This window comes from Temnothorax nylanderi, unplaced genomic scaffold (genome assembly GCF_030848795.1).
Source record: "Temnothorax nylanderi isolate EJ_2023f unplaced genomic scaffold, tnyl_v1.0 TNYL_tig0015_pilon, whole genome shotgun sequence".
NCBI lineage: Eukaryota > Metazoa > Arthropoda > Insecta > Hymenoptera > Formicidae > Temnothorax > Temnothorax nylanderi.
Genome location: NW_027249077.1, coordinates 1,850,702 through 1,876,016, shown reverse-complemented (window position 1 = coordinate 1,876,016; position 25,315 = coordinate 1,850,702). Strand labels below are relative to the sequence as shown.

The 25,315-nt window shown below is 42.2% G+C and overlaps 1 protein-coding gene across 9 annotated transcripts in view; it reads right to left on the bottom strand.

Moving 5' to 3' along the window:
* Positions 1-25,315, bottom strand: part of LOC139768339 (uncharacterized) — a 391,369-nt gene that overhangs the window by 136,337 nt on the left and 229,717 nt on the right. For all 9 annotated transcript variants that reach the window (XM_071698423.1, XM_071698422.1, XM_071698420.1 and 6 more), the window contains one exon: positions 9,365-9,506. In XM_071698423.1, coding sequence (XP_071554524.1) covers positions 9,365-9,506 — 142 coding nt within the window. The remainder of the gene's footprint in view (positions 1-9,364; positions 9,507-25,315) is intronic.

The window sequence follows — 25,315 nt, the reverse complement described above, 5'->3', positions numbered from 1 at the left end:
TAACGATGTTCTTGCTACATATGACTAGCACATGTATTTTTTGATAGCATTGGTTAGCACTGATATTTTAATTCTAAAAATAGAGAATTATATTACATTAATTAAATAAAATTAGTTTATCTACTAAGAATAACGAAATGTTAATAGTGTTCATAATAAGGTAGACGAAGCTTTTAACGGTGCTGAAAAGGTGCAAAAACAACTACGCTTTTGTCTTTATATGATTCCGTCTATGTATAATATAGGTATATAGATAAAGCTATTTAATCGATTTGAATAATCGATCTGAATTTCCCATCTTCCATCTTTCTATCAACGAAAACTTTCGGAGCTATAATATAAAGATATTCTCGTCGCGAGTGAACTTTCGTGTCGCAATACTTAATTCAACCATTAAAAGCTTTCATACTAATGATGTATAACGCTCGAAAAGCACTTAAGATCAAGATATAGGGCATAAATTAAGAAGATATTAAACTCCGACGATAAATAAATAATTCCCAACGAACATTACAACGAAGGCAGAATATAATTCGATTCATTAAGCAATCATTATAAATTATTTTATTACATTATGTCAATTATAAAGTTTCGAGATATTATATATGGCACGATGTTATAAATCAACTTTAGAAATTTCCTTTATAATGCGCATACTCTTTGCAAATAAATGGCAGCTCACTCAGAGAGAGCAGTCACAAAGGAACTTTATGCTCCGGCATTGAATTCCTAACAAGATTTCTAATCGTCCAGCATCGTTCGTTCAAAGTGTTAAGGAGCGACTGGCATCTTCAACATCAAAAACTCAGAAGGAGCTGCTAACAAAAAGGATTGGCAAGAACATCGAAACTGCGAAAAATTTAAAGTGGCGCAACCCAAACTATTTACCAATACAAATGTTTTCAGTTTGAACTTATAAATTGCCGAAGTTTCCTCTCGTAAGTATTCGAGAAGATCGATATTTACAAGAAGTGTTTAACGAGTATTAAAAAAAATGACGATTCTCCATGGAATATTATTATTACTCGCGAGTAGCTTCGCGACATCGAATGATTTATTCAGAGAGAGCATCGTGCAACAAGAAGTCGTTCCGGGGTAGAGGTTGCAAGAAATTTTAATTAATTACGCGGAGAAATAAAACACCGCCGATCAGAGCCGCCCCGGGCCGGTAATCCCGACTTACCGATGATTAATTGCGTTTCGTTAGTGGAGATCTCGTGTGCGCGCACGCGCGCAAGCTCGCGAAACACTTCCGCGACGTTCCACGTTGTCTTCGCGAAGAGGAGAAAGAAGAAAAAGATGTACACGCGCCTCCGGATGAAGGACACTTAATTTCAATACTCAGCCACTTTCGGAGCTCGCTAAAGCGAACGTAATGGCAATTCGCGCGGCTCTGAACGTTGCCGGATGGCTGCCGTTCGCTTTAGTCGCGATTATTAAAATGCACTACAACCCCTCAGCGTCTCCTCCATTTCCTCTTTACCCCGGTTGCAACCGGTTCTTTTCCTTTGGAAGGCGAGCCTCTCATCTTTTCCTCCTTCCGTCTCTCTTTCGGCGAGCCGACCGTTCCTTCGGCTATTTACTCTTTATGTCGCGGAGAACTCCGCCCTTACTACTGGCTCTTCCTCCCTCCCTCCTAGTATCCCCCGCTCCTCCTGTATACCCCGGTGATGTTAGCAGAACGAAGGAGGAAGGAAGAGAGCCTTTTCTTCCTTCTTCCTCTTTTCAATTTAAGTTCGCCTCTGCTCAAGAGCGCGGAGCTTTTCACTCACAGACGCGCCCATGCCTGTCTCGGCTCGATCAAAGATGAACGTTTCGACATTTGATTAACCTTCTGACAGGCGTGCACGTGTACCAAGTGTAGAAACATTGGAAATCCTTTTTTCTGAATTCGAAAATCGATTCTCTGTTTTCTCAAGCTTTCGGCTAAATTTTTTTTCAACTGATACACTTTATTATCTCCTTTCCTTTCTTTCCTCTCGACTTTCGTGTAAATAGGAGTATTAAAAGCTTTAACTATATTATTATGATGTTTTGACGAGGGAGTGGATTTTTGTTCCATATTATACCCCAAAACTACATCATTTTTGAATCAGTAGATACTTAATCTACCATTTTAGCATTATTCGCGAAATAATATCGATAATTTTTTTCTGAGAGGACAAATTTCATTTTTTGTCCTTAGAATCCGGACTTGGCGTGTTTCGCGCGTGCGAGGATCGGGCGTTGTACAAACGTGCATGCGTGTCACGGCTACGTGCGTGAGTGCGTCGACCATGTGTCCGCCCGTGTCTGGTGAGAGCGCAAGCACAGCGCAGGACGACAGCGAAATCGTATTACTAGTGCATTGTGAGATCTGAATAGCCGGCATTAGAGCCAACGAGGTTGCAGCAGGCCGTTCCTGCTCTATCTCACCGTCTCTTTCTCTCCCTCGTCACACACTCGCTCTCGTCCCGCTTTCCATCCCCCGTGTGTCGCCTCCGTTCGCAGTCTCCTTTCATCCTCGTCTTTCTCGCGCCTCTCCCGTCGTATCCGCCATCCCGCGAATCGCACATCCTCCCACATGCTCTTCCTTCCGCCACCTGCTATCCGGTATCCCCGACCTCTGGACTCCGAGAGAGTCCCGGAAACGAGCGTTCTACGACGCTGTTTACCGCGAGCGACACGGGAAAGACCGCTTTGGGCGGTTTATGAATTTCGGTGTAAATTAGTACGGCCGGACTATCGAAGGGATCTGAGGAAGAGATATGACGCCGAACGAACGATCGTTAAGAGCAGTAAAGAGCGCGATCGGTGAACGGCCGAGGCATAAACTCACTCGTCCTCTCACTCCTCCTCTCCTCTCTCGCGTTACGGAAATTTCGAGAGAATGGTGGTAGTACACATACATGAACGATTATATCGGGCGTGCAGCGACGACCGTAATCCACTGGCGCTTTTATGTAAACTGTAATATTTACGCGTCTTTGCGAACCCGCCTCGTCGGGCCGATAACCAGTAATAGCTTCCCGAAATATCGAAAATACTATTTAAGCGCCGTTAATAACGATTATCGTTACGTCGACGCCATTCGTTAGAAAATCAATATCCCCCACATCTCCGGGGGATATTTTAATATTGCGCGCGACCGGCGGCAAGTATTGATATGCGTTATACCGCGATTGAGAGAAATGGATAATATTTTTTGCGATGTACGAGTGTTCGATCTAAAATTACACTTTTCTTCAGGTAACTTCTTCTTAACGTCACACGCGTGTACGTCACGTGCGCAAATCGCCTACACTCCTCTATATACTGTTTTAAACCTCGTAAGATATTCTTGACTTTCCAGATTTCTTTCGTTTTTGATTCGCTTTTTCTTGAATTGTTAATCGCGCATTTCTTTATTTAAAAAAATGTATGACGTCATATTCAACCCGAAAGAAATATTCTTTAGAGACGTTTTCTAATCAATTATATTATATTGAAACTAAGATTTTTTAAATTATTTATTTTATCGCGGTCAACAATTAATTTTCTTCCTACATCGAAATAAGTTTTATTGTAATAACAAATATGGATAATAGTTGGACATTGATTTAGTGACAATCCAATTTCGCGTTTACGTCAAAAGAAAGTTCCTTTTTTTCTACTGAGAATGCCATTGTTCGTCCACCTCGGGTCAATTTAGCATCATTTGACACATAAAATCAAGTTTCTCGCGAATGAATTCCCCCCTACGTAGACGCGCGATTCTAAGAGCGTAAGACGCCGAGTTCGAGTGCTGATCGAAAGATTGGATAAGGAATCCATAAGCTCCGACGTAATCTCAGCGTGTTTGAGAGCGCATTGGAATCTCAGAGGACTATCCGACGAAGTGAATTCCCTCCAACGGAGGATGAAAAGCGGAGGAAGAGGAGGAGAAGGAGGAAGGGGACGGCGAGGGCGAGAAAGGATAAGAGAGCGGACGAAGAAATCTGAGGACGAATTTCCTACTGACGGATCTGTTTCGATATCTCTCTGCCTTGGCCAATGGCACTACGACGACCGCGGGCTGTGGATTTTTGCAATTGCATCGACGAATCTCGATCAGTATTATTTAGAGAGCGCCGGTGGCGTTATATCGATCGCCGATGCGCCACGCCGTCGATATGGTTCTCCCTATCCCTATCTTCCCGTGTATTATCGAAAACATTCTCTCGTTAACTGAGTTACGAATAAAATAATCCGAAGCTCTAAAAATATCTCGAGCGAAAATTCCTTTCTCCTCTAATTTGAAGAAAAATGAAAAATGTAGCTACATATAAAACGTTTCTTTTCGCTTTTAAATGTCTTTTCATGCTAAAAAACGCGACGCCCACATGACAAAGAAAAAAGAGAGAAGTTATTATGCATAAAATGTATCCGACCTTCTTCCAGAAAGACGCGAATTTATCACCAAGGAAAAGTCTAATCTATCATCGTAAAAACTAAAATTATTCCAGAGCTTGTAATTCTAAAAAGAAACGTTTCTCGCTTTAATAGCACTAAGAATGATGAAATATTGCAATTATCAAAAAATAACGTAATCAATTAACAGTGATATTTCTTTCGATGTTTGTGAAAGCTATTCGATAAATTTACGTTATAATCTTGAGAAACAAAATTCAATATTACCGTCAATATTGACTCGTCAATAATAATAACACGTCATTGTGGCTTAATAATATATACAATGTATAATGCATACTTGAGAAGGATCAAGTATTAAACGCATCATAAACGCAATTATTATGATAATGTAGCAATTGATGTGAACATTTCACGCATGAAATTATAATCAGCGTATACCAGGCACAATGAAAGAAATGATTATTCTTTCACCGGCATTTATATCATCTGTCGATAAAAAATTTAACAAGTTCCAGATTCCCATGTCGGGTAACATTTTTAATTGTCGTAATTAATTAATCAGCGCGTGTCGCAACTACCTTTATTATAACTCAGGCATATTGGTAATGCATCAATCGCAAGTCGCAAATAGAATACGCAGCTGATAACGGCTCAATTATATCCATCGTTTACGATCGACTATAATTGATGTTCTATTCCAAGGATCGAAGCTTATGCAATTACGTAGGGAAACCGGCTTTCAGAAATGATCAATTTAAAGAACGTCAACGTGAAATAGGATCCTTCCAATAACAAGCAAAAGTCGATGATCCGCATCAGAAGCAATTAAAGATAATACGTTAAGAAACGATAAATATAGGAGAAAAAGAAATTTCTGAACGTAATAACATTAGAGAAATCGTTTCTCGGGCTCGCAAATGGAAATGACATGTTGTGCAAGACAAGTAATTCCTTTAACGCAAGTAAATAATAGTGATTTAAAATTTCGGAGCGTAGTCCTTTCTGCAAATCGAACAGATCGGAAAGAGCCAAATTAACGTCTATCACATAGCGCACCGACACAGAAAAGAACGACATGCATCTCGAGACTCGAGACGGAATCACGAATGCTACCGATGCGCCAAAGTAAACTACATCACGTCCGACTGCGATTGCGCTCTTCCCTTCTTACGATCCAGTTCACGGTATTGTTTCAAGAACAACAGGAGCTATCGCGAGTTATCCGACCGTTCAGTTCATTCCATTCGTTTGCGCGACCCGCAATCAGCTTGTATCGGATTGCTCTCGCAACGAAGAGCACGAAAACGAACTTTTCTCGTGAGATTTACATTTACCACCGTTCGCTTCGGCTCTGAAAACGAACATGATCCATATGCGCACAGTATGACATAAATCCAGATATTACACCACTGCAAAAACTGTGGCATACGTTTTTGCATGGAATTGAAAACACGATAGCAAAAATATTACGAAATATTATCGTAAAGCAGGCTTGATTTCGTAAGCATTGCGAAAACCGGATAAAGCTCACTTGGCAAAATGGAAACCGCATACTCTGGTTTACCATCATGATAGAAATATTCAACGTATTCATTTTATATCAAATATCAAATCTTTATGTCACGAGGAAGACGTATCCGGAATATTACGCTGCTAGCCGTTTCTTTTCTTCGCCGATCTAAAGAGCAAATTGTTTTCTTGCTTATATCACTAGTTGCACAAACAAGGAAACGTCTTATGCCAGACGATACATGCAAATCGTCTTGTCGCGATGAGATTTATTCATAGGCGAGCCACATATCCGTGCGGCCTTCCGCGTCGGAAGCTCTGCGGTCTCTCCGCACCGTCGCATCGCATCGCATCGGTACAACCACTCGCCGCGAAATTGTTCTAACGAACTTACACTCGCGCGAAAGTTATGTGCTATCCGTACACGCACGCTCCACAAAGAAGGGCCTGCCGGCGACCGCGCTCGTTTGGAGTTTGGCGGCAAAATCCGGCGCCGACTTCCTCTTTCTCTGTCTCTCACTCTCTTTCTCTCTCGCTCTCTCTCTCTCTCTCTCTCTCTCTCTCTCTGGCACGTTTCGCCCGTCGCAAACCAACTCCCCTATAAATCCACTCAACATATACGAGAACCAAAGAATGATGGAGGAGAACTTCCTATGCCGCGAAATATACGGAATGAGAGAATGCTAACTGCAAAGCGAGATGAAAAGCGCTCGAACTGCACGAGTTATTTTGCAAGGTTTGCCCAAAGTTTACTTAATAAATCAGAACGTTATACGAAGTTGCGTAACTATTCTGAATCAATTTTAAGATTTATGGATTTAATTTCTGTATTCTTCGGCTAATTTTAAGTAGATCCCTGATAACATTTTTATCTAGAACTTTATTCGCACAAAGATACATGAAACACAAATGCGAAGAGTATAGGGGAAAGTTGGCAATTACCGAGCCCCTAAGAACCGAAGCGTATATCTAAGCTCAGAAATGCTTCAAAAAAACAAACTGTGCAGTTTTAGATAGGTCATTTATTTGGCTATCCATATATCATACCAATAATGTTGAAAGTTAAACACAAACTAAAATATTAATAATTTTTCAAAAAGTGAGAAAACGCGGTATTATCAAACTGGTCTGATAATATCGTGACCAGGTCTGATAAAATCGTGCCCAGTTTAATAAAGCCTATAAAAATTACCTATAAAAATTACTCTGGCTTCAGCCAGTGACATAAAGTAGAACACAATAACAAAATGTTTTTTTTATATTTATGCATTAATATCGTCTAGTAGGTACCTACATATAAAAATAAGTGAATGCGTTAACAAATAACGATCATTATAAATTCAAATCAAAACTTAAGCAACGATCTTTTCTGTAAGCACCTTACATTGTAAACTAAACAGTCTTGGTAACTCTTAACACACAGTTATCGTTATACCTATGAGTATTATACCTTGGGCGCGAAATTATCAAACTCAATCATTTCACTTTACAACCTTAAAATATATAGGAAAGAAACGCGTGTTTCTAAAATCACTTTGCAACCTAATTTTATAGTGTTTTAGCTTATCAAATCCGTCAGGATTATTTCTCTAATGAAAATATTATGTGACTCACCTCTTATCGAAACTACCAGCAAAATTGCAACGAGCAAGCAGAGAAGCTTCCAGAGCGCACTGTGTTTACATGGACGGCCGGAACGCATTGACGGCGCATGCGGGTGGGGTATTTCGTGTTACTCTATGATATTAACATCATTGTAGGCGCGTAATACAAATAGTTATTGAGATAAACAATGGCGCGGAATTGTCAACCGCGCGGTAATTGCCAACTCTCCCCTAATATAGTATTCAATGAAATTTTTGCGACTTCCTTAAAAAATCGCTTTTAAAAGTTCGATGAAGGTTTCTCTTAATTATGTTTCACATATAATCACAAATTGTTTATAAAAATCTTCATTTGATAGTCAAGTAAGAAGTGTGTCAGTTTCGATAACATAGCACGAGTGAGATGTGTCTTGCGGAAATGTGATGCGAGCACCGCGGTGAGGCGTGTGTTTATTGGCTCGTGTTTCATGATCAGAACGTTTTTGGCTCGTGAAATCACACACGTCGAGACGAGCTGAATGACATCGATCAGCTGACTCACGTTACCACAATGCGCCAATATTCATTCTTGCTGCAAAATCGACGGATATATACCAAACCGATATTCTTCGCATATAATTAACGATATCTTCGCTATGCTGAAAATGTAATACCTCTCGAACAACTTGTGGTAAACATAATTTCGATGCGTATTGATTACGACTTTTGGCTCAACCTGCGTTAGAGTTCGCGTGGGAGATGCACGATGATATTAATGACGTCGCAAGCTTCGATGTTTTGCATCACGTTTTATAAATAGGACAGCTGATTCATTGGATACGTTTGCTGAAAGCTGCTGTTTAGAATATAATATCAAACGCCGAATGTATGACGCACTTTGTAAAGCAAATGTACGATTTAAACGAATTTGCCAAAAACTTAAAAACACTGCATACGTTAAAAACTAGGATGATTGATTTAGTACAGCTGTTCTGAAGGAAATAAATAAATCTGCGCTAATATGTACTTGACTGAACGAGAGAAGTGATATAGCATTTTATGTTCAAATTAATGCGTTTTTTATAATAAATATTATAATAACATTTTTCAATAAATATTATAATACCAAAAAACTTTGTTCTATAGAATTCCTCATTCTCCTTAGGTATACCGAATTAATAACTAATCTCCGCTCCGGAGGAAGTAGAATGTAATAATTGAAATTACTGCTACACCCACCGGCTGATCTTGATTGTCCCTCAACATTTCTCCAAGAAACAAAGCGTGCGCGTTGCACTTGTGCACGACTGTCCCGACGGTGGCCCCTTATACTTGTCGGAAACAATAGGCATTATATGTGCCGCGGCACACGCGCGACAACAGCTTTCCCTCCCCCTTCTGACTTGTTCGAACTAGTTATAACCGCTGTTCCTACGTGCCGCTGACGAGGAGAGCAACAATTACGTTAATGCATTGTCCCGTGTTCCGGCGCTTAACGACTCGGCGCCCCCATCGACGTTTTGCACTCTCGCAGATTGAATTAAATCGAATTACGGGAAGTCGCGCGTTAAAATCATTGTCAGGCGAATTGCATTGTCGCAGTTATCTTATGATTCATCATCTTACCCTAAGTCGAAATTTAGAAATTAAGCATTTCAGACAACGTGACGTACTAAGCGCTACGAAACTTCGTTATTAGCGCGGGCTGACATGAGTTAAACTAAATAAAATAGTCATTATTTATTGATATTAACGCATAATTTCTAGTACGTCGAAAATCTCTTTCGGTCGTTAGTCAATCACGGAGGCTCGTTTATTTTCAACGAAAATTCCACTTTTTCTAAGATATCGCGATGTTTTCATCTCGAATAAAAATTAATTGATAATGAAATAAAAATAACTTGCCGGTATCGTTGTCTCCTGGAACTCCGAGACTGTCGCTATTGTCATTGATGAAGGCCTCCGCCGTTGACGTGAAGGTTTGAGGTGATAGCGTGAGGTCCGGCCCGCTCTCACTATCGAACAATTCTAAGTTCCCATTTCCTGAAAATAAAATATTAAGTAGTATTATTAATTAGTATTATGTCTCACATCAGCAATAGATTTGTATCCTAAAGTTAAATTGATTTTATTTATAGATCTAAATGTAAAATAAAATTTATTACAATTATAACAATTGATTAATTAATTAGTCAACGCAATAATTTCTTATTAGATAGCCCCTCGATTATCTGAGAACAATATTGGAAGATAACTCTTATTCGATTGGTGTAAAAAGCAATGTAAAAAAATCTTTCGACATGCCACATATGCATCTTGGGATCACCTATATTTGTAACAAGATGACGATAACGCGGATTTCAAGAAAAAGCACACATTCGACTCAGAAAACGCAACTGACCGAAGTGTCCACTTGAAATCTCTTTAGATTTCGATTCGTCTCAATGCCAGCTTACGCAATCTTGAGGTTGACAGGTGACCGGCGTTGACAAACGAATAAGATTCTTCGTGCGCTAAAAGTACGTACCGCAAAAATAACTCTCTATAAATAAGTTGCGTTCCTACGTAGCGCTCAGAATTATTGTCACCAATTCTTTTGCGGATATCATCTGTTAATAGACATATTTCTATTTCTTTTCTCACAATATATATTTTCATAATATATATATTTTTAAAACTAACGTTACCTATATAGAAACGTTTAGAGAAATTACAACTTAAGAACAAGCCTCGTAGAAATGTGTGTGCATACCTAAATTCAAGATATCCATTGACCGCATTTTTACTCAACTATCAACGCGCGACAAAATTACCTGCTACGGGTTAAACGAGAATTTCTCAGCTGCACAAGAGCAGCGCGGCTTGCATATCTTTCGCATATCTCGCCACTAAACGGCAACAACGCTGGAGCACACTTGAAAGATCTCGCAGACAGTGAAGATCTCTCGAGGCTCCGGATGGTTTCCGTGATACAACGAGAACGGCTATGCGCCAAACTTTGTGCATTTTAGGATACTAGCCCACTTAAGTGTATTACGTTTCGTTAATGACATTCCCCGACCGAAACAACATCGGATCACGCATGAGGACCAATAATTATTAAAAATAACAATAACAACATTTAGATTTTCAATCAATATGATTTATAAAAGAAAATTCACGAACTTTGTAAAAAAAAAAAACAATAAGTGCGAAAGCCTTTTTATCAAAATACAGATAAAACTTGTGAATAAATCTTCATTTATAGCGAAGTTTATGCGAACGTCATGTATTCACTATGAAGAATACGACAAAAGAAAGAATGCTTCTATCTAAAAAAAATTTTACAAAAACGACTTGGTAAAATCGTTTATCGAAATCGATAAAAAGATAAGCGTTTCGTATTTGGTTCGATGAGGAATCGAACTAAACCCGGGTTAAGGATCGCCACGATTTTACGACTTATTAAAATTCAAAGAGCGCGTTCCGCGGGCGCGTGACGTCGCAAACGGAGTGCGGCGTCGCCGGCGTCTTCATCCGCGTCGATTCCTCCTTCGTCTGATTCGTGCCGACGCGAGACGTGGCAAAGTGCGGCGACGTAACGACACACTCGAAGCGCGCTGCATATACGACGCATGGCTCCGTCCCCGTAAATATTTGACGACAATTTGATCTGCACGAGTCGGGACTTAAATCCCTCCGAGGATACGGACGAAAGCGGCTTACGGAAGCTCCGTCGTCCGTGGCTTTCGACCCGTCCTCTCATCATCGGGCTTACACATCTCGAGACTCGCGGAAAATATATATATCGCGAATATCGATGGACAACGCGGACGTTGATCCGCGTGGGTAACATTGTCCAGAAGCTATCAATATATGTCCTAATAAGCCTCAATAATAACGCGAAATCGCATTCTCCCAGATATCAGTCAATTGAACGTTGTAGTTAATAGAACATCGATAACAATAGTTAGTGGTGCGGACAAATATCGTTTTCTCTGCTAAAACCAACCAGATTCAAGCTTTACACCGATGGATATTTTGTACGCGTCAGTAATAATATTGACACGCATTAACCCCGGTATAATAGTGTTGCATAATAACAGAGCGACGCTGTAATAATACTATACGCAATTGTTTGTTTATTGTTAAGCTTCAATGAGATAAAGCAGTTTTTAGACAAACCATTCTCTTTCACAGAAATATACATGTCTAAAATGCAAAAATGGATCTCGCCATTACACGAGAGCAGGTCGATAAGGACCTGCATTTATTGCGTCCAAAGTCCAAAGCGCCACTCGTTTGTCCCTGCATTAAAACGATTTGTTCCCGGTGCATTTCGCGCTCCCCCAGGAGACAGATTAACTCGCTCGGAGGGAGACATGGAGGACATTCCGATAGCACGTTCGGCCGCGTCGCGTCGCGCGCCTCGTCGTTTCCGCTCCCTCGTTCTCCACTTACGTCGTTAAAGTGCGCATCCGACTGCATCGCGGGGAACGGCCATGCCACCGAGACCGAGGGAAACGAGACAGAGGGAGCGGGAGAGAAAGCGCATTAACATACCTGCAATATGCATGCGAGGTGGTGCACTCGTCCGATTCGACGTTGCTGCGCGTGCGGGGGCTTACACAGGAATATTCGCGTTAATTCAAAGCGATGGTATGCGCCCGCCGCGGATTAATATATTCCGGATTATCCGTCTGTGTTTGCGTTAATGCTCGCGCCGTTAGGTTAGTTAAATATGTAAATATAAGCGGCGTGCGCGCGGCTACGCCGGACGTTACCCCCTGGTTACAACGTCGACGTGCGGCGGAATGACGAATAAGGGTAACGTAATCCGTGCTTGTAAAAAATACATGACGTGGCGAAGGATCGGATATCGATATAAATTATTACATTAAAAGTCTCGCGTGTATTCCCTCGAAAATACACAAATTGAAAAATTTCAAACTTTTTTTGAGGTTCGAAAACCGCGCGACAATTTTTAATTAGATACTGATGCGGCATATTTTTCAACTTTCAAATAATGTATGCTAAAACGCGATCAATCAAAATAAATATGTAGTACGTCAATATGTTCTTCAGAAACGTGCAGCTACATGCAATGTATGAGCTCTGCACGTTACAGTTTCGAATTAAATTTTTGTTCCCTTTTGCACACGTATTAATCATCGTGGTGATACATTTATCTTCACAGAACGAGAGTATTAAGCCTTCTGCAAGTAATAAAGGAAGGATTACGCGATACGTAATGGAAAATGTCGGCTGCGCAACATCTTTCGGGAGAAAACAGCAACAAAAGAAAAATGCAATTCTCTCTTTGCTATTATTATTAACATCAATCCAGCGCTCGCTATTGCTCGTATCAGAGTAGTATTCATTATAAATACATTCCGCAGTTAATGTGCAATATACGACGCCTGGAGCAATTTACTTGTAAATGCCGAGGAAGATAGCCACGTGTAACGTTGTGCTATAAAAAAGTTTCCCCGCAACGTCGCTATTTCATAGGACACGGAAATAACAAAGAAATTTATTTAACCGAAGCTGGCGCTAAACGACGTTACTGCAGTCGGGAGTAAGAGCCATATTCGCGCGCGACGGAGCGAGGAGAGGAAGCTGCGCGGCGCGAGAAAGGGGAATGAAAGGGAAGAACGAGAAGGGCTTTGGACGGAGGGGTTGGAAACCCGAGCAGCGCAACCGAGTTTATTCACAGTGCGCGCGAACGAACCCGACGAAGCCCAGATATTAATTTTCTCGATGTATATGGATGAGTACTGACTAGGCCATGTTACGGGGACGCGGGAGGTAGACGGACAAAAGTGGAAGGCTTGGAAGCAAGAGGAAGGAAGCGGCGGCGGTGATGGTGGACGTACCTGCGTAACGACGGGGCGGGTGAGGGAAGACGGGGGATGATGCGGCTGTGCACCACCGCCGTCGCTGCCGGGAGGTGTTCGTTCAGAACGGCGAAGGGTGGCTAAATTGCTATCGATCTTCCAGCCACGTAAATATCGTTTACCTTGCAGCACCCATCTCCCGAGCCTTTCGCATCCCCCCCTGGCCCCTCGCGTGTCCCCCCTCGCGTTCCTGCCCGTCCCACGCTGTCGACGCATTACGCGAATATGCGTTATCAGTTTGATGGAGATCCCCGGCTTTTCGTATCACCGATTCTGATAGCTCGACCGCTCGATCGGTTAATCCCTCGGCGTTCGCGTATCTTTCCAGCGTGCTAAAATTCGGCGCCGGTATCGGGGTTGGAGCGTTTTTAATGCTCGATTTTCGTATCGCGGCGAAAGTCTCGCGCGAGTTCGACACGTTGCACCATCGTATATGTAAATGTGTCAAAAGTTGAATGATAGAATATTTTCTGGAAAATATTCGGGAAAGAGAAATTGGGAAGAAGATATAGTCGTTTAACTGCTTAAAAATGATTTTAAAATAATTTGTAAAAGTACCTGTGCACGTAAAAAAAAACATTTTTCAGCTGAGTTTTACATGCGTACTAATGACACAAATTGGAATAATAATAATTGCAAAACGATGCTACTCAAGAGCGCACAAAATTAGTGTACGGGGTGTACGGTAACTACAAATACACGTCTATCCGACGATCGCTTAGTTTTCAGCCGCCCCTCTGCTGGATATAATTTCATTAAAAGCATCATATTTCAATGTTCGATAAATAGAACCACCGCTTATTTTACGGGTAGATATAAACGTGCTCGTTTATCGCGTGGATCAGCCAAAATAGCGTTCGGTATCGAAATTGCGCGCGTGAATGCAAAACGCGAATGCGAACGCACTCTCCGGTGATATCCGAGTTCTTGCAAATTTTATCCCGCTATGAAAGAGAACCGAAAAAAAAGAGAGGAATGCGTTTAATTATAAGCGACGCGCCGGCTTCTCTCGCGTTTATTCGCGCTCGTAATTACTCGTCGCGCCGATCCCCGGCGTATTTGCGCGAATTCGCGGAATTCGATGTAATCATCGATTCAACGGGGACCCGAGAATAATTAATGAAAACTCGGTATTCGGCAAGCCGGTTGCGAATTAGGGGATACGTTCTTTCCGTCGATTAAATGCAGAAGATTGTAAAAGGATTTCTGTGCTTGACAATGCGTTCGTAAAATGACCGACATCTACACGATTTCATAGCGAACCTCCACAATTGAAAACAGCGCGCATTCAAAGGTGTGCAAATTTTAACATTAAAATACATTTCTACTTATACAAGTATTTAAAAATATTCTCCTAAAATTAGTAGTCGCAGAAAGCTTCTCCTTCTTGCTTCTCGCGTCGAAGCAATTGCATCGCGTGCGATGTATACCACGTATTCATCCTCTAAACTCTCCTCGAAACTTAATTAAACATCGAAGGACATGCGGCACGAAAGCGCTTTACCGGCTCTTGAATCAACAGCGCTCGTGCGCCAAGTTTAAAGCCCGTTTTATTAGCGTTCGCACATTTTTCCGCACGTGTCATTCTCGAGCAGCCGATATCAGGCGAGCTAAAAGGTAGCGAAGGACTATCCTGGACGCGAATTCGCGAACACCGCGAAGATCGCCGAGGGCGTGGCGTATAGCCGAGGATATGCAAATTGTATTAAGTCTCCCGCGGCCTCCCCTCGGCCGTTGGTGGCGGTCGTATCTTCTGTATCGCAGTCGCCCGAGAGTGGTATTACGAAACTTAAGCCGTAGCGCACAAGTGTCGCGTTACGAGTCCGACCCCGGCCGGGTGCACGGCCCTGGGCATCCTCTCCACTTTTGTGCGGCGTAAGCCGGCGCCATTATCTTAGTTGTACCCCCGGTATCTCTCTCTCTCTCTCTCTCTCTCTCTCTCTCTCTCTCTCTCTCTCTCTCTCTCTCTCTCTCTCTCTCTCTCTCTCTCTCTCTCTCTCTCTCTCTTTCTCTAAAATTTAAACTTAGCACCCCTTCGCACATCCCCATCATAGCAACCACGAAATCTCCTAGAAATGCTTCTTGACTATTCCGTCGATTCCCAGTGGCCTCTGTCTTTACGGCGCTCTTCTTCATCACGCGAGCAAGTTTGTTCTTAATTAATCCTCGTACGGTTAAGGCGACCGTTATTTATAGAGTAAACTCGGGTAAGATGACCATACAGGAAAGATGGCCAACATATGTTCTTTCAATCTAGCTCGCCATGAAACATCGAATGAACATGGGTTGGCCATCTTGCCCGAGTTTACAGCACGGCAAAAATACACGCCATGGTCCCTTCGCTTCTTGTATGAATATAGTGTGTATCTAATCTAGAGAGTATGTATGTAGCTAAGATCACGTAAAAACCGACCGTTCGGCAACAATCATTTGATTGATGGTCTGTTTTATGTGTACGAATGCATGAATGGGATTATAAGATAAGGCTTCGATTAAATCGATCGATTATTACATCCAAGTTAGCTCATCGTAAACTTATTATCTTTTTCAGTCATAATGTCCGGATTTTGGGTACGAGGCAATTTCCGATCCGACTCACCCTTACAAAAGCAGAGCTAATCATCGCAGACACGTGCGCGCCGGTAATCACGTTCACGGTCCAATAATCATACCGTTATAATTAACGCGCCGCAATTAAGGCGGTTTCGTAGAACGGACGACAATCGAGCCGTGATTGTCGATTAAACATTTTCGCGTCGATGCAGCGACACAATTTCCGAGGCTGCGCGACGCCAGCTTCCCCCCGAACGACTGTTCTTCTCTCTCGCGAAGGGGTGGCTCGTTAGTTCGCACAGCGCGCAGGGGCTAAAAGCGCCTTTTAACGTCCTCCGACATCTACGCGCCGTCGGATTTCGCGCCGACAGAACTCATGGAGCCAATTTTCGAGCTCGAGCGACCGTGAAACGTATTCAGATTCTGCACGAGCGCTGTACATACCTCAAAATGGACAACGCTGGGTAATATTTCTTCGCGACGTTAGCGTCGACAGTTATCGGTCGCTTCTTTCGCCCAATTTTTAACGCAAAAAATGCATGCGCATAATATATGTATATCAATATTTTTAAACGCCGTTCCAATATATTCCGATATATTTGCAAGAATTCTATTTCTCTCAAATTCTTTCTAATAAAAAAAATGTAAAGTTATAACGATACTATTGTTAATATTGGATCGTTTCTCGAAAATAATACTCATACGAGTTTGCAAAAGTTTAGGGTTTACGCGATCGCAGTATATGCATAATTGATTCACGCGTTAAGCATTCATTGAATGAGCTCTCCAGACGACGCGACGTCTGAATTAGACTTTCAGAGAGTTGCGGCCTTGTATCGATCGCCTATGAAAGCCGACCGAAGGCGTTCAATGATATCGTCGCCAATCGCTAACGAGTGCTACGTATAATAACATTTTTCGCACCTCGGGGCGCGCAAATGGCATTTCGGTAATTAAACACACGCGCGCACGCGACGGCGATCGCGTTGATGAAGCAATTTTATCGGGCGACCCGCATTTCTGTACCGACGGCAACGACGGAGGAAGGGGGAACGAGAGAGAAAAAACAGTGGAGAGATCGGAAAAACGAGTGGCGCGCAACGAGATGATAGAGCTCCCACCAAACCAGCAAATTGGGGAAGTAAATCGTGCGGGATACCCCACAGCCCGTTAGCCGCGTACACGTGCATGGGCGGCAGGTGAATGAAACACGTATGTATGTGCATGTACTTGTGTGCGCGCGCACGGGCACGCGTGTGTGTATGTTTGCACAAAGAGAGACGGAGATAGGAAAGGCGGAGGAAATCCGTAACGAACTTCGCGCAATAAGAATTGCAAGTAACGCGCGGCCGCCGGTATTATTTCGGTAGCGAAGTCAATTTGCAATCAGCGATGCAGCCGTTTCTCCCCTCGTTTCGTCTTTCCTTCCCGCTTGCCCACCCCCTCCCCCTTCCTCGTGCCAACGAAGAAAGAAGAGTACACCCTGTATTTACCATAATGCGATAAGAGGCGAAGGGTATCGTACATTTAAATGAGTCTGGGTTTTCTCTCCCTGGGTCTTTTTCCTCGTCCTTTCTCTCTCGCCGGCGCTTCCTTATTTCCTTAAACAGTTGCCAGCCGCGCAAAATCCCTGTAAAACTCGGAGAAAAGTGGATTTTCCTACTCCCCGAAATTGCTCGCGAATGTGTTCATTCGAAAGCGACTAACGAGAGCTTCGAGGGCGCAATTCCGTTCAGCATTTCTCACCGATGTGCAAGTTTGCGAAAAATCCCCGAAAGTACAATATTGTAATCATATCGCGTGCACCAACATTGTATTTGAATGCCGTGACAAACTGGCATCGTCGAAAACTAATTCCTATCTTTCGTAGCTGAAATTTTCTCGATAACGCTACTCGATGACGCACTTTTCACTACGGCCAGTTAGAAGAAAAATTCGTAAGATGCACGGAGAGAGAGAGTGAGAAGAAAAATTATTTTACCGCATTCTTTTAATGCCCTCAAACGTCGACGAGAAATTAGGTGGAACTTACGTTCTCTAAAGCGGATCAGTACACATGTTAAGCCACGTCAGACTGTTTACGAGTGGATCTCTTTCGAGAGCGAAAGAAGTTTCGTTAAAGATTCCGTCTGTCAACCTTGCTTACCACGGCTCGGAGCCATCCGTTGAAGTAGCTTTTTTTACTTTCTCTCTTTTTACGAACTTTCTTCATCATTTTTTCTGCCTCCTACCGACTCGCAGCAGAAATCATTTATTTATCTTAAAGTGTTTACCCACAAAGTTTTCATTCTGTATATGTGTGATCGAAAAATAAAATTAAACCTAAATTTCTAATGTACATACCTAATAACATTAATTAATAAATGTTTGCTACAACTAGAAAAGATTATTGATTATCAAGAATATTACAAAATTGTTAGGATATCAAGATTTTTCACGCAGATTTTAACATTGAAACTTAATTGCAGACATTTTTATTGATAATAACAACGAAAATCATTATAAATGTATTATATCTTCAAAATTTATGTAAACTGTTTCCAAAGAAATTAATTACTTTGACTTAAAAAACGTATTAATTTTTATCTTTCCGCCTCTTTCCTTCTCTCACAATAGCTTATATTCCCGAACGTTTTAGTGGCGTGTAAAGCAAAAGCCATAACAGGTGCACTTAAGCGCGATGTAACGAAATGACCCCGTAGAATAGATCGTAGGTATAGAAAGCGCTGCTTAGAAATGGCCACATGCATGCCAAATGTAACTGAGGTATCATAAACGAGCCCATTTAACGAGGAGAGATATAAGATCGAGGGGGATATAAAGCGACGCGGGGAACGGGAGGCGGATGACCGAATTCGAAGATATTTGAATTCTTGAATGCCGGAGTCGCCCCATATCCCTCCGACCCTCTACGTCGAGTTTGCCTATCGAGATAACTTCGCCATTTGCCTAAAGCGCCTCGCGTTATGAATGCTTCGATCGCGTGAAAGAAAGTACGCACCTACTTTGCTACTCTACGTTTATGCCCGTAAAAATAGATTACGATTCTGATCGTCGCATTTGAATAAATTCAAATCTCGAAGATTTATAATATCACTCATATAAGTTTAGTCAAAAATCAATTTCTAGAATAAAATTTAAATAATATTATAGTTAATATTATATTTGTAAGAAATATGCCTCAGTTAATACATGATCAGTAGTAACTCTAATTGAAAATAAAATAAAATGTGTCGTAGCAGATGTTTTATTTCGAGCATCAAAATTTGTTTTATATATATAAGCCGGAGAGATTTTTCGATATATATTTTATAGTACATACGACAAGTATATGCACAGATTTACGTAGGACAGTGTCAAATTGACGGCTGAAGTATACGTGAGTCGCACATGTACGAACGCATGGATCAAGTCTTTATCGTGACAGCCGGTGGAGCAAGGATGGATAGTAAGGGATGTGAGTCCTCAGAGGATTTAAGTGGCCAATTTGTCTGGGGTGATCTACCCATTCTCCTGATAACAACATATCAATGACGATAACAGCGAATCTCCATATTCATCAAATTACTAAAGAAACTCTCTTGTAATGTATTTTGGCAAGCATGCGTTATACTAAACTTATATCAATAACCTATAAGTTTATATCAATAAAAACTTGTTAGATCAATAATTTAAAAAAAAAGTTCCCTGCATCAATAATATTAATGTAAACGTACATTTTCCAGTGCAAAGAAATTCTTTTATCGTGCTTGCCAAAAGAATATCGAATAAATTATAGAAGACATTTCTTAATAAGCAATCAAATTATTCATTTCTTATTAAATTCAACCATTAAAAAGGCTTATAATGTTTTTACGCACTCAATTCTGGAAAATAACTGGAAATAATTCAAGACTTTCGTGAAAAAAAGTGCAGCGTGCGCGTCTGAGGGTTAAAAACTTACAGAAAGATAATGAGACGAGACGTTTCATATGTTAAACGGCGTTACATTGTTATTATAAAAATGTAATTCTCGGTCGCGCATAATTTCAATTATATCTACGTAAATCTGCACACATTCACAAGCGCGTTCTCTCAAGGGTCTTTTCTATAATCATCATTCGCGCGAGAGGATGAGCGTGTCTCGTTGTACAGCGCGGGTCCCGCACCGGCTATGCAACGAGCATTAATTAAATCGAGCAGGTCGTGTAGAAGAGGGAAAGAGAGAGGTTCGGCATCCCTTTGAGCTTGTGGCAGTCACTATCGCAAATTAAAGTCCGGTTTGGCGCGCGTGAAAATAATTCCATGCGCGCGCGGGCGCGGGCGCGGGCGCGGATGCGGATTCCGCGCGCTCGGCCGGGTCTCGATTCGGAATATTTATTCGGCGAGCCGGATTTATCGTTGCCCCTCATTCCCCCCGTGCCCCTTCCACCACCCGGATATATGTGTGTCGCTCAAATATCGCATCCTGTATGAGAACGCACGCCTGTGGACACATACTTGGAATAATCCTCTCGAAAATATCAAAGGATATATTTGAATTGCCGATTCTTTCGCAATTCCAACGGCACGCGGCGCAATGCCGTTCTTTGACTCGTTATTACCGTGAAATAGCGCGTATATAATCTTTTGTTTATCGACCTAACAACGAACGAATTAATTTCATAGTCCCCAGAATTTGGTGATTGCTGAGAGTGAGAGAGTAATTCTTGTTAATCCTACAACGATAATTCTCCCTTCGCTTAAAACAATAATCAAATCCCTTTTAATCATACGATAAGTCATCGAATTAATGTCATCGAAAATGTTAAAGGGAGTACTTATAAGCTAGGAAATAAATGCGAACGCTAATCAGCAATTTCTTCTCCGTGACAAGATAACTAACGAGATAGCTCACTTATTATACACGTCGTACTCGTCACAGGAAATCGTCGCGCAATAGCCCGATATCCATCGCACGATCTCTACGTGAACTTTCCCCCGTCATCGTAAACTCTCGTTAAAATAAATCCGAGATTAAACGTTTGGTGTGCGTAAGCGCGCCGTTCGTTCCGATCTCGGGAAAAGAGTCGCGGCTAAATAAACGCCGTAACGAGCTACAGGGCAATGGTAATGACGCGGTGGACTTTATCGCGTCGATGGAGAACCCGTGAATTTTCATTAGGCCGACGTGCCCCGGGAAAGCTTCGCACGGCGCTCTTCCGCTTCTCTTTTCCCGTATAGCGTCGCGTTCGGACCCCCGGTAGTCTCGTTTCACCGCCGGGTATATTCTTTTTGTCCGATCTCTCGGTCGTCCGCAACCCATGGTACACTTAATCAACTTTCGTTACGGTCTAATGGCTTAATACCGCGCAGATAGCTTTATTCCGCGGATACATGAGAATCTCCTGGCCGTGGGTTAATACAAATTTAAACCGCGACAACGCTCTTTATCGGGATTTCAAATCAGACGGGATTCCCAACTTGTTCTCACGTCGGCTGCCGTAATTGTCCAATGAGCTCCGTTGCTCGATGCTTGCTCCGCAGCTGAACTTGTCGCCTCTAACAATCTACGCAATGGAATCTTGGTAATTGGCTCGACGCGACACTTGCTTGCGCACTCTGCAGTAACGTAAATCTATGTTGTTAATAAGATATCTATATATGAAAGCTATAAAATAGTCATTTGCGACCCCTATTTTAGAAAGTTTACCATTAAAGTCAAAGAGTAACATAAAGTTCGAAGAAATTCTTACTCTTAAAAAAGAGTAAAACTTTTAATACAATTATAAAAGTTATTAAAACATATTTCTTGAAAATTTATGATCACTCTAGCGTAGAAATATCGTTCTATCTCTCTCTCTCTCTCTCTTATTCAGATTCCTATATCTATTCGCCTTAGTTTTGCATAAATGTTAACCACGGAGTTGTACTAGCGATATAGCGATTATGCTTCATATTATTCAAACTTATTCGGCAAAGTAGAGACTTCTGCCGAACGCTATTCATGACAATCAATATAGTAGGGGGGTAGTTTCCGTTCTTTTGTGGCGTCCCGCAACGAAGCGTGGAATACCGTTGTTAGCGGCGCGCGGAATATTCATGTATGCGCAAAGTGCACGTGAACTGTAACGACGGCAATCAAATTTCGCTGGTGCAACAGCGGAGTATGCGATCGCGAGAAAAATTGAAGATAAAAGAGCGTGCGGGCTCGAAGGATTACCCGTTGGCGTTCGGTATGACCACCGGTTATCAGGTTGTTAAAAAAAATTGCTTTGTGGCTTCATGAAAATCGACGTTCGGACCTTTTAATCACCGTGAAAGGAAGAAAAAGGAATGAGATCGTTTATGGAACGTAAAGAGCCTCAAAACTGTTTAAGAACGCAAGATTACAGAACTGTGTCAGCAGGTATAAACCTAGTTGGGACTGCTGTGTCCAATATGGATAACTGCACGCTGCCACTCGTGCTATCGATCGTTGTCGCTGGGTTAAGCAGATCATGGATTATACGTAATTAACGTATGATTACTACGACGACCTCCGTTACCGAGCTCAGGAGAATTTCTGCGACAGCTATCGAGGGACTCGGCGCAAATCGATCCGATAATCGCGAGATCGCCGGTATCCCCTGCGGAATATGAACCTAACGAGCGTTCCGAGAGCGATATAAACTGCCAATTCGGATCGCCGATCGTCATCAAGCGCCAAATCGCGGCAACCGCGATCCTGGACGATCCGACTGCAGAATTCAATATCCAGAATGCACAAACGGATAGGGGTCTCCAGTTTCATCGTGCGCCCGTATCAATATTGACTCGGCGCTACTGCCGCTAATACTGACAACCCGTAACCATTACGTAAGCCGTTATGTAAGTCTTGCAGATCAGAAACTAAATCTGTTTGAAGATTATACGTGCCCGTACATCGATAAGTCGGCCGCCGATGCGTTCGGCAAGCAAAATCGCAACTTCGAATATAGATAACGGAAAAAAGTGAGGACAAGACAAGAATTAAAGTGCAAGTTAAAAATTGGGTGTCTTCATGATTTAGCAGATAACTGATGACTAATGATTGACGGCAGATAAATGTACCAATTTAGAATGTAACTAATTACCTGCAAATTAATAAAAAAAACAGGATATATTATGTATTTATAATTACATTTTATTTTTATTTATTTTCCTACCTTCCATTATATAAAAAATATCTAAAATTTTTTTATTAATCTTTGAAATTTTGACCATTTAATTATTGATACAATTGTTCAATAAGTATATTCGACAGGAAATATTAGTTGTATTCAATTTTGCCAAAATAAAACTAATGTAAAAATTGGATAATAGTAGATCTTATAGAAGCGAAAGTAAAATTGTGATTAAAATTTTGTACATATACGATGACTATACGTATATTTGAGTACATGCGACATGCAAATAAATTCGGGCATAATTATGAGAGAATATAGGTGCATTGTATCACACGTCGATGCGTCTTTCAATGAATGACGGATGGTTACGGTTGACGAGATAACGAGGGGAGATACTTTTTCGCGCATCTCGTTATTTTCGAATTAATCTCGCGGCCGAAACTCGGAAGAGGGAAGAATTCGTTTCAGCGAATCGCGCCGGGGTGGCGAAAAGGGAAGACAGAAAAGGGCGGACGTAGGAGAGGGGGATGCAGATTCACTCGCGTGTACAAACTTTAATTTACGACGTAATTCCGGGGGAAATTTTGCAGACTAATTTCCCACCGTGCAACCCGGCTGTCCTTTATGTTGAGCACCGAACCCCATCCTGCCTTTTCTCTTGTCAGCATCGCGCTTTCTTCTAACGAGTAAACGCGATAATCCGCCGTTGGGTTGGCCTAGCACGAATTTCAACGATCCGCCTCTATGGAGGAGTCACATTTACATATTTAAATATAAACTAAATATATGAATTACAAAGCGCGCGAGGATAAGAGACGTATGAAGAAATACTGATAACAGCTTCTCTCTTGCATGAGAAAAAGCAACGATGATATACTTTCAAATGAGAAGAACTGCTATATTATAAAAGGACATCACGTATTCATGTAGAATGTTTCGCTGTATTCTTTCTAAAGTATTCCGTTTATAAGAAATCGACGTTTTATATTCTATAGTATAGTCAAATACGCCTTGTAAAATATGTCGCGCGTTTGATAAAAAATTTCGGGAAATACAACTCTTTCGAAGAAATTCGGATTTCGGGATGGCGGGTTTTTCGCGAATCGCGTCACCGAATCTCGAAAATCGGACGGGCGTAGGTACGGCATGTCGAGTCACGATGAAAAACGCCATTGTAAAAAAGTAATCGCGGCGGCAAAAACACGCGTCCGACACGTCGAGGCGGCCGCGCTCTCTGCCCTTTGATCCCTTTTTAGTTAGTGACCGTGGGCACGATCGGTGCTAAAAGCGCGCCCTGAATATATACGGGCGGGTTGTAAGCCAACGCGACGCCTTTATCTCTCGGTCGGAAACACACTGGCCGGGGGATCGACCGGAATGCACTACCGTGAGACATGCACGCCGGCCCTACCGGGGGGTATAAATTGCAAGCACTGTTGGTCCTTTTATTATTTTCGACGCGGCTTGCCGTCGGCTATGTGGGCGAAATCGATTCGCTCGTTCGCTCGTTCGTTCGTTCATTCGTTCGTTCGGCACTGGATGTAGCCGTATCGCGGATAAACATTTGGTTTACCTAACTCATCGTATCATCCTTGTTATTTTTCGGCCGCCACGGTGCTTTCCCGTATTTCGACTTCATACCCAGGGAAAATATACAGAACTCGTACTGTTGAGAAGTCGCGGCGCAAATTCTCGTATACGGGAAACGAGAGACGGGACCTCCGATGCGTCTCTGCGATAACATCCGCGACGTTTGCTGTCGTTGCCCGTTCAACGGAATATTGAGGAAATTCCGCGCCAATCCGGCCAATCTATGTGAAATAGCGCGCTTCGTAGCATAAGTCAAGACTAGATTGCTCATGATTATCCCTCTCATAAAAATTCAAGTTCATACAAACGTGTCCGCCTTGAAGGAAACGTGTCGCTCCTGAGCCGGTCATGTTCGCAGCGGTGTGTATGACGCTGCGAGAATTTATTCCGCCTGTTTGCAGTTCCGCGCACGTGCGCTTCCACAGCCTCCCGCTCTATGCGCCGCGCCGTGGCCTCTATACGTATACCAGACACGTGCAAAGCCCGGGGTCATGGCAGTTGCCGGTTATGGGGTGTAGCTGGCATGCAGTCAAACAGCATTCATAATTTACGTAGTTTCGTCCGCGACGGGGATCACCGTGCGCCACGTAGCCGGATATCACAACAATTTCACCGTGCGCTGCATTCCGCCCTAAAAGGCCCCAGCTGTCATCCCACGATCCGGCCGTCTCGTCACAACGAAATATCAAATAGATCCGGTACAAAACGCGCGCGCACGATCATTTAT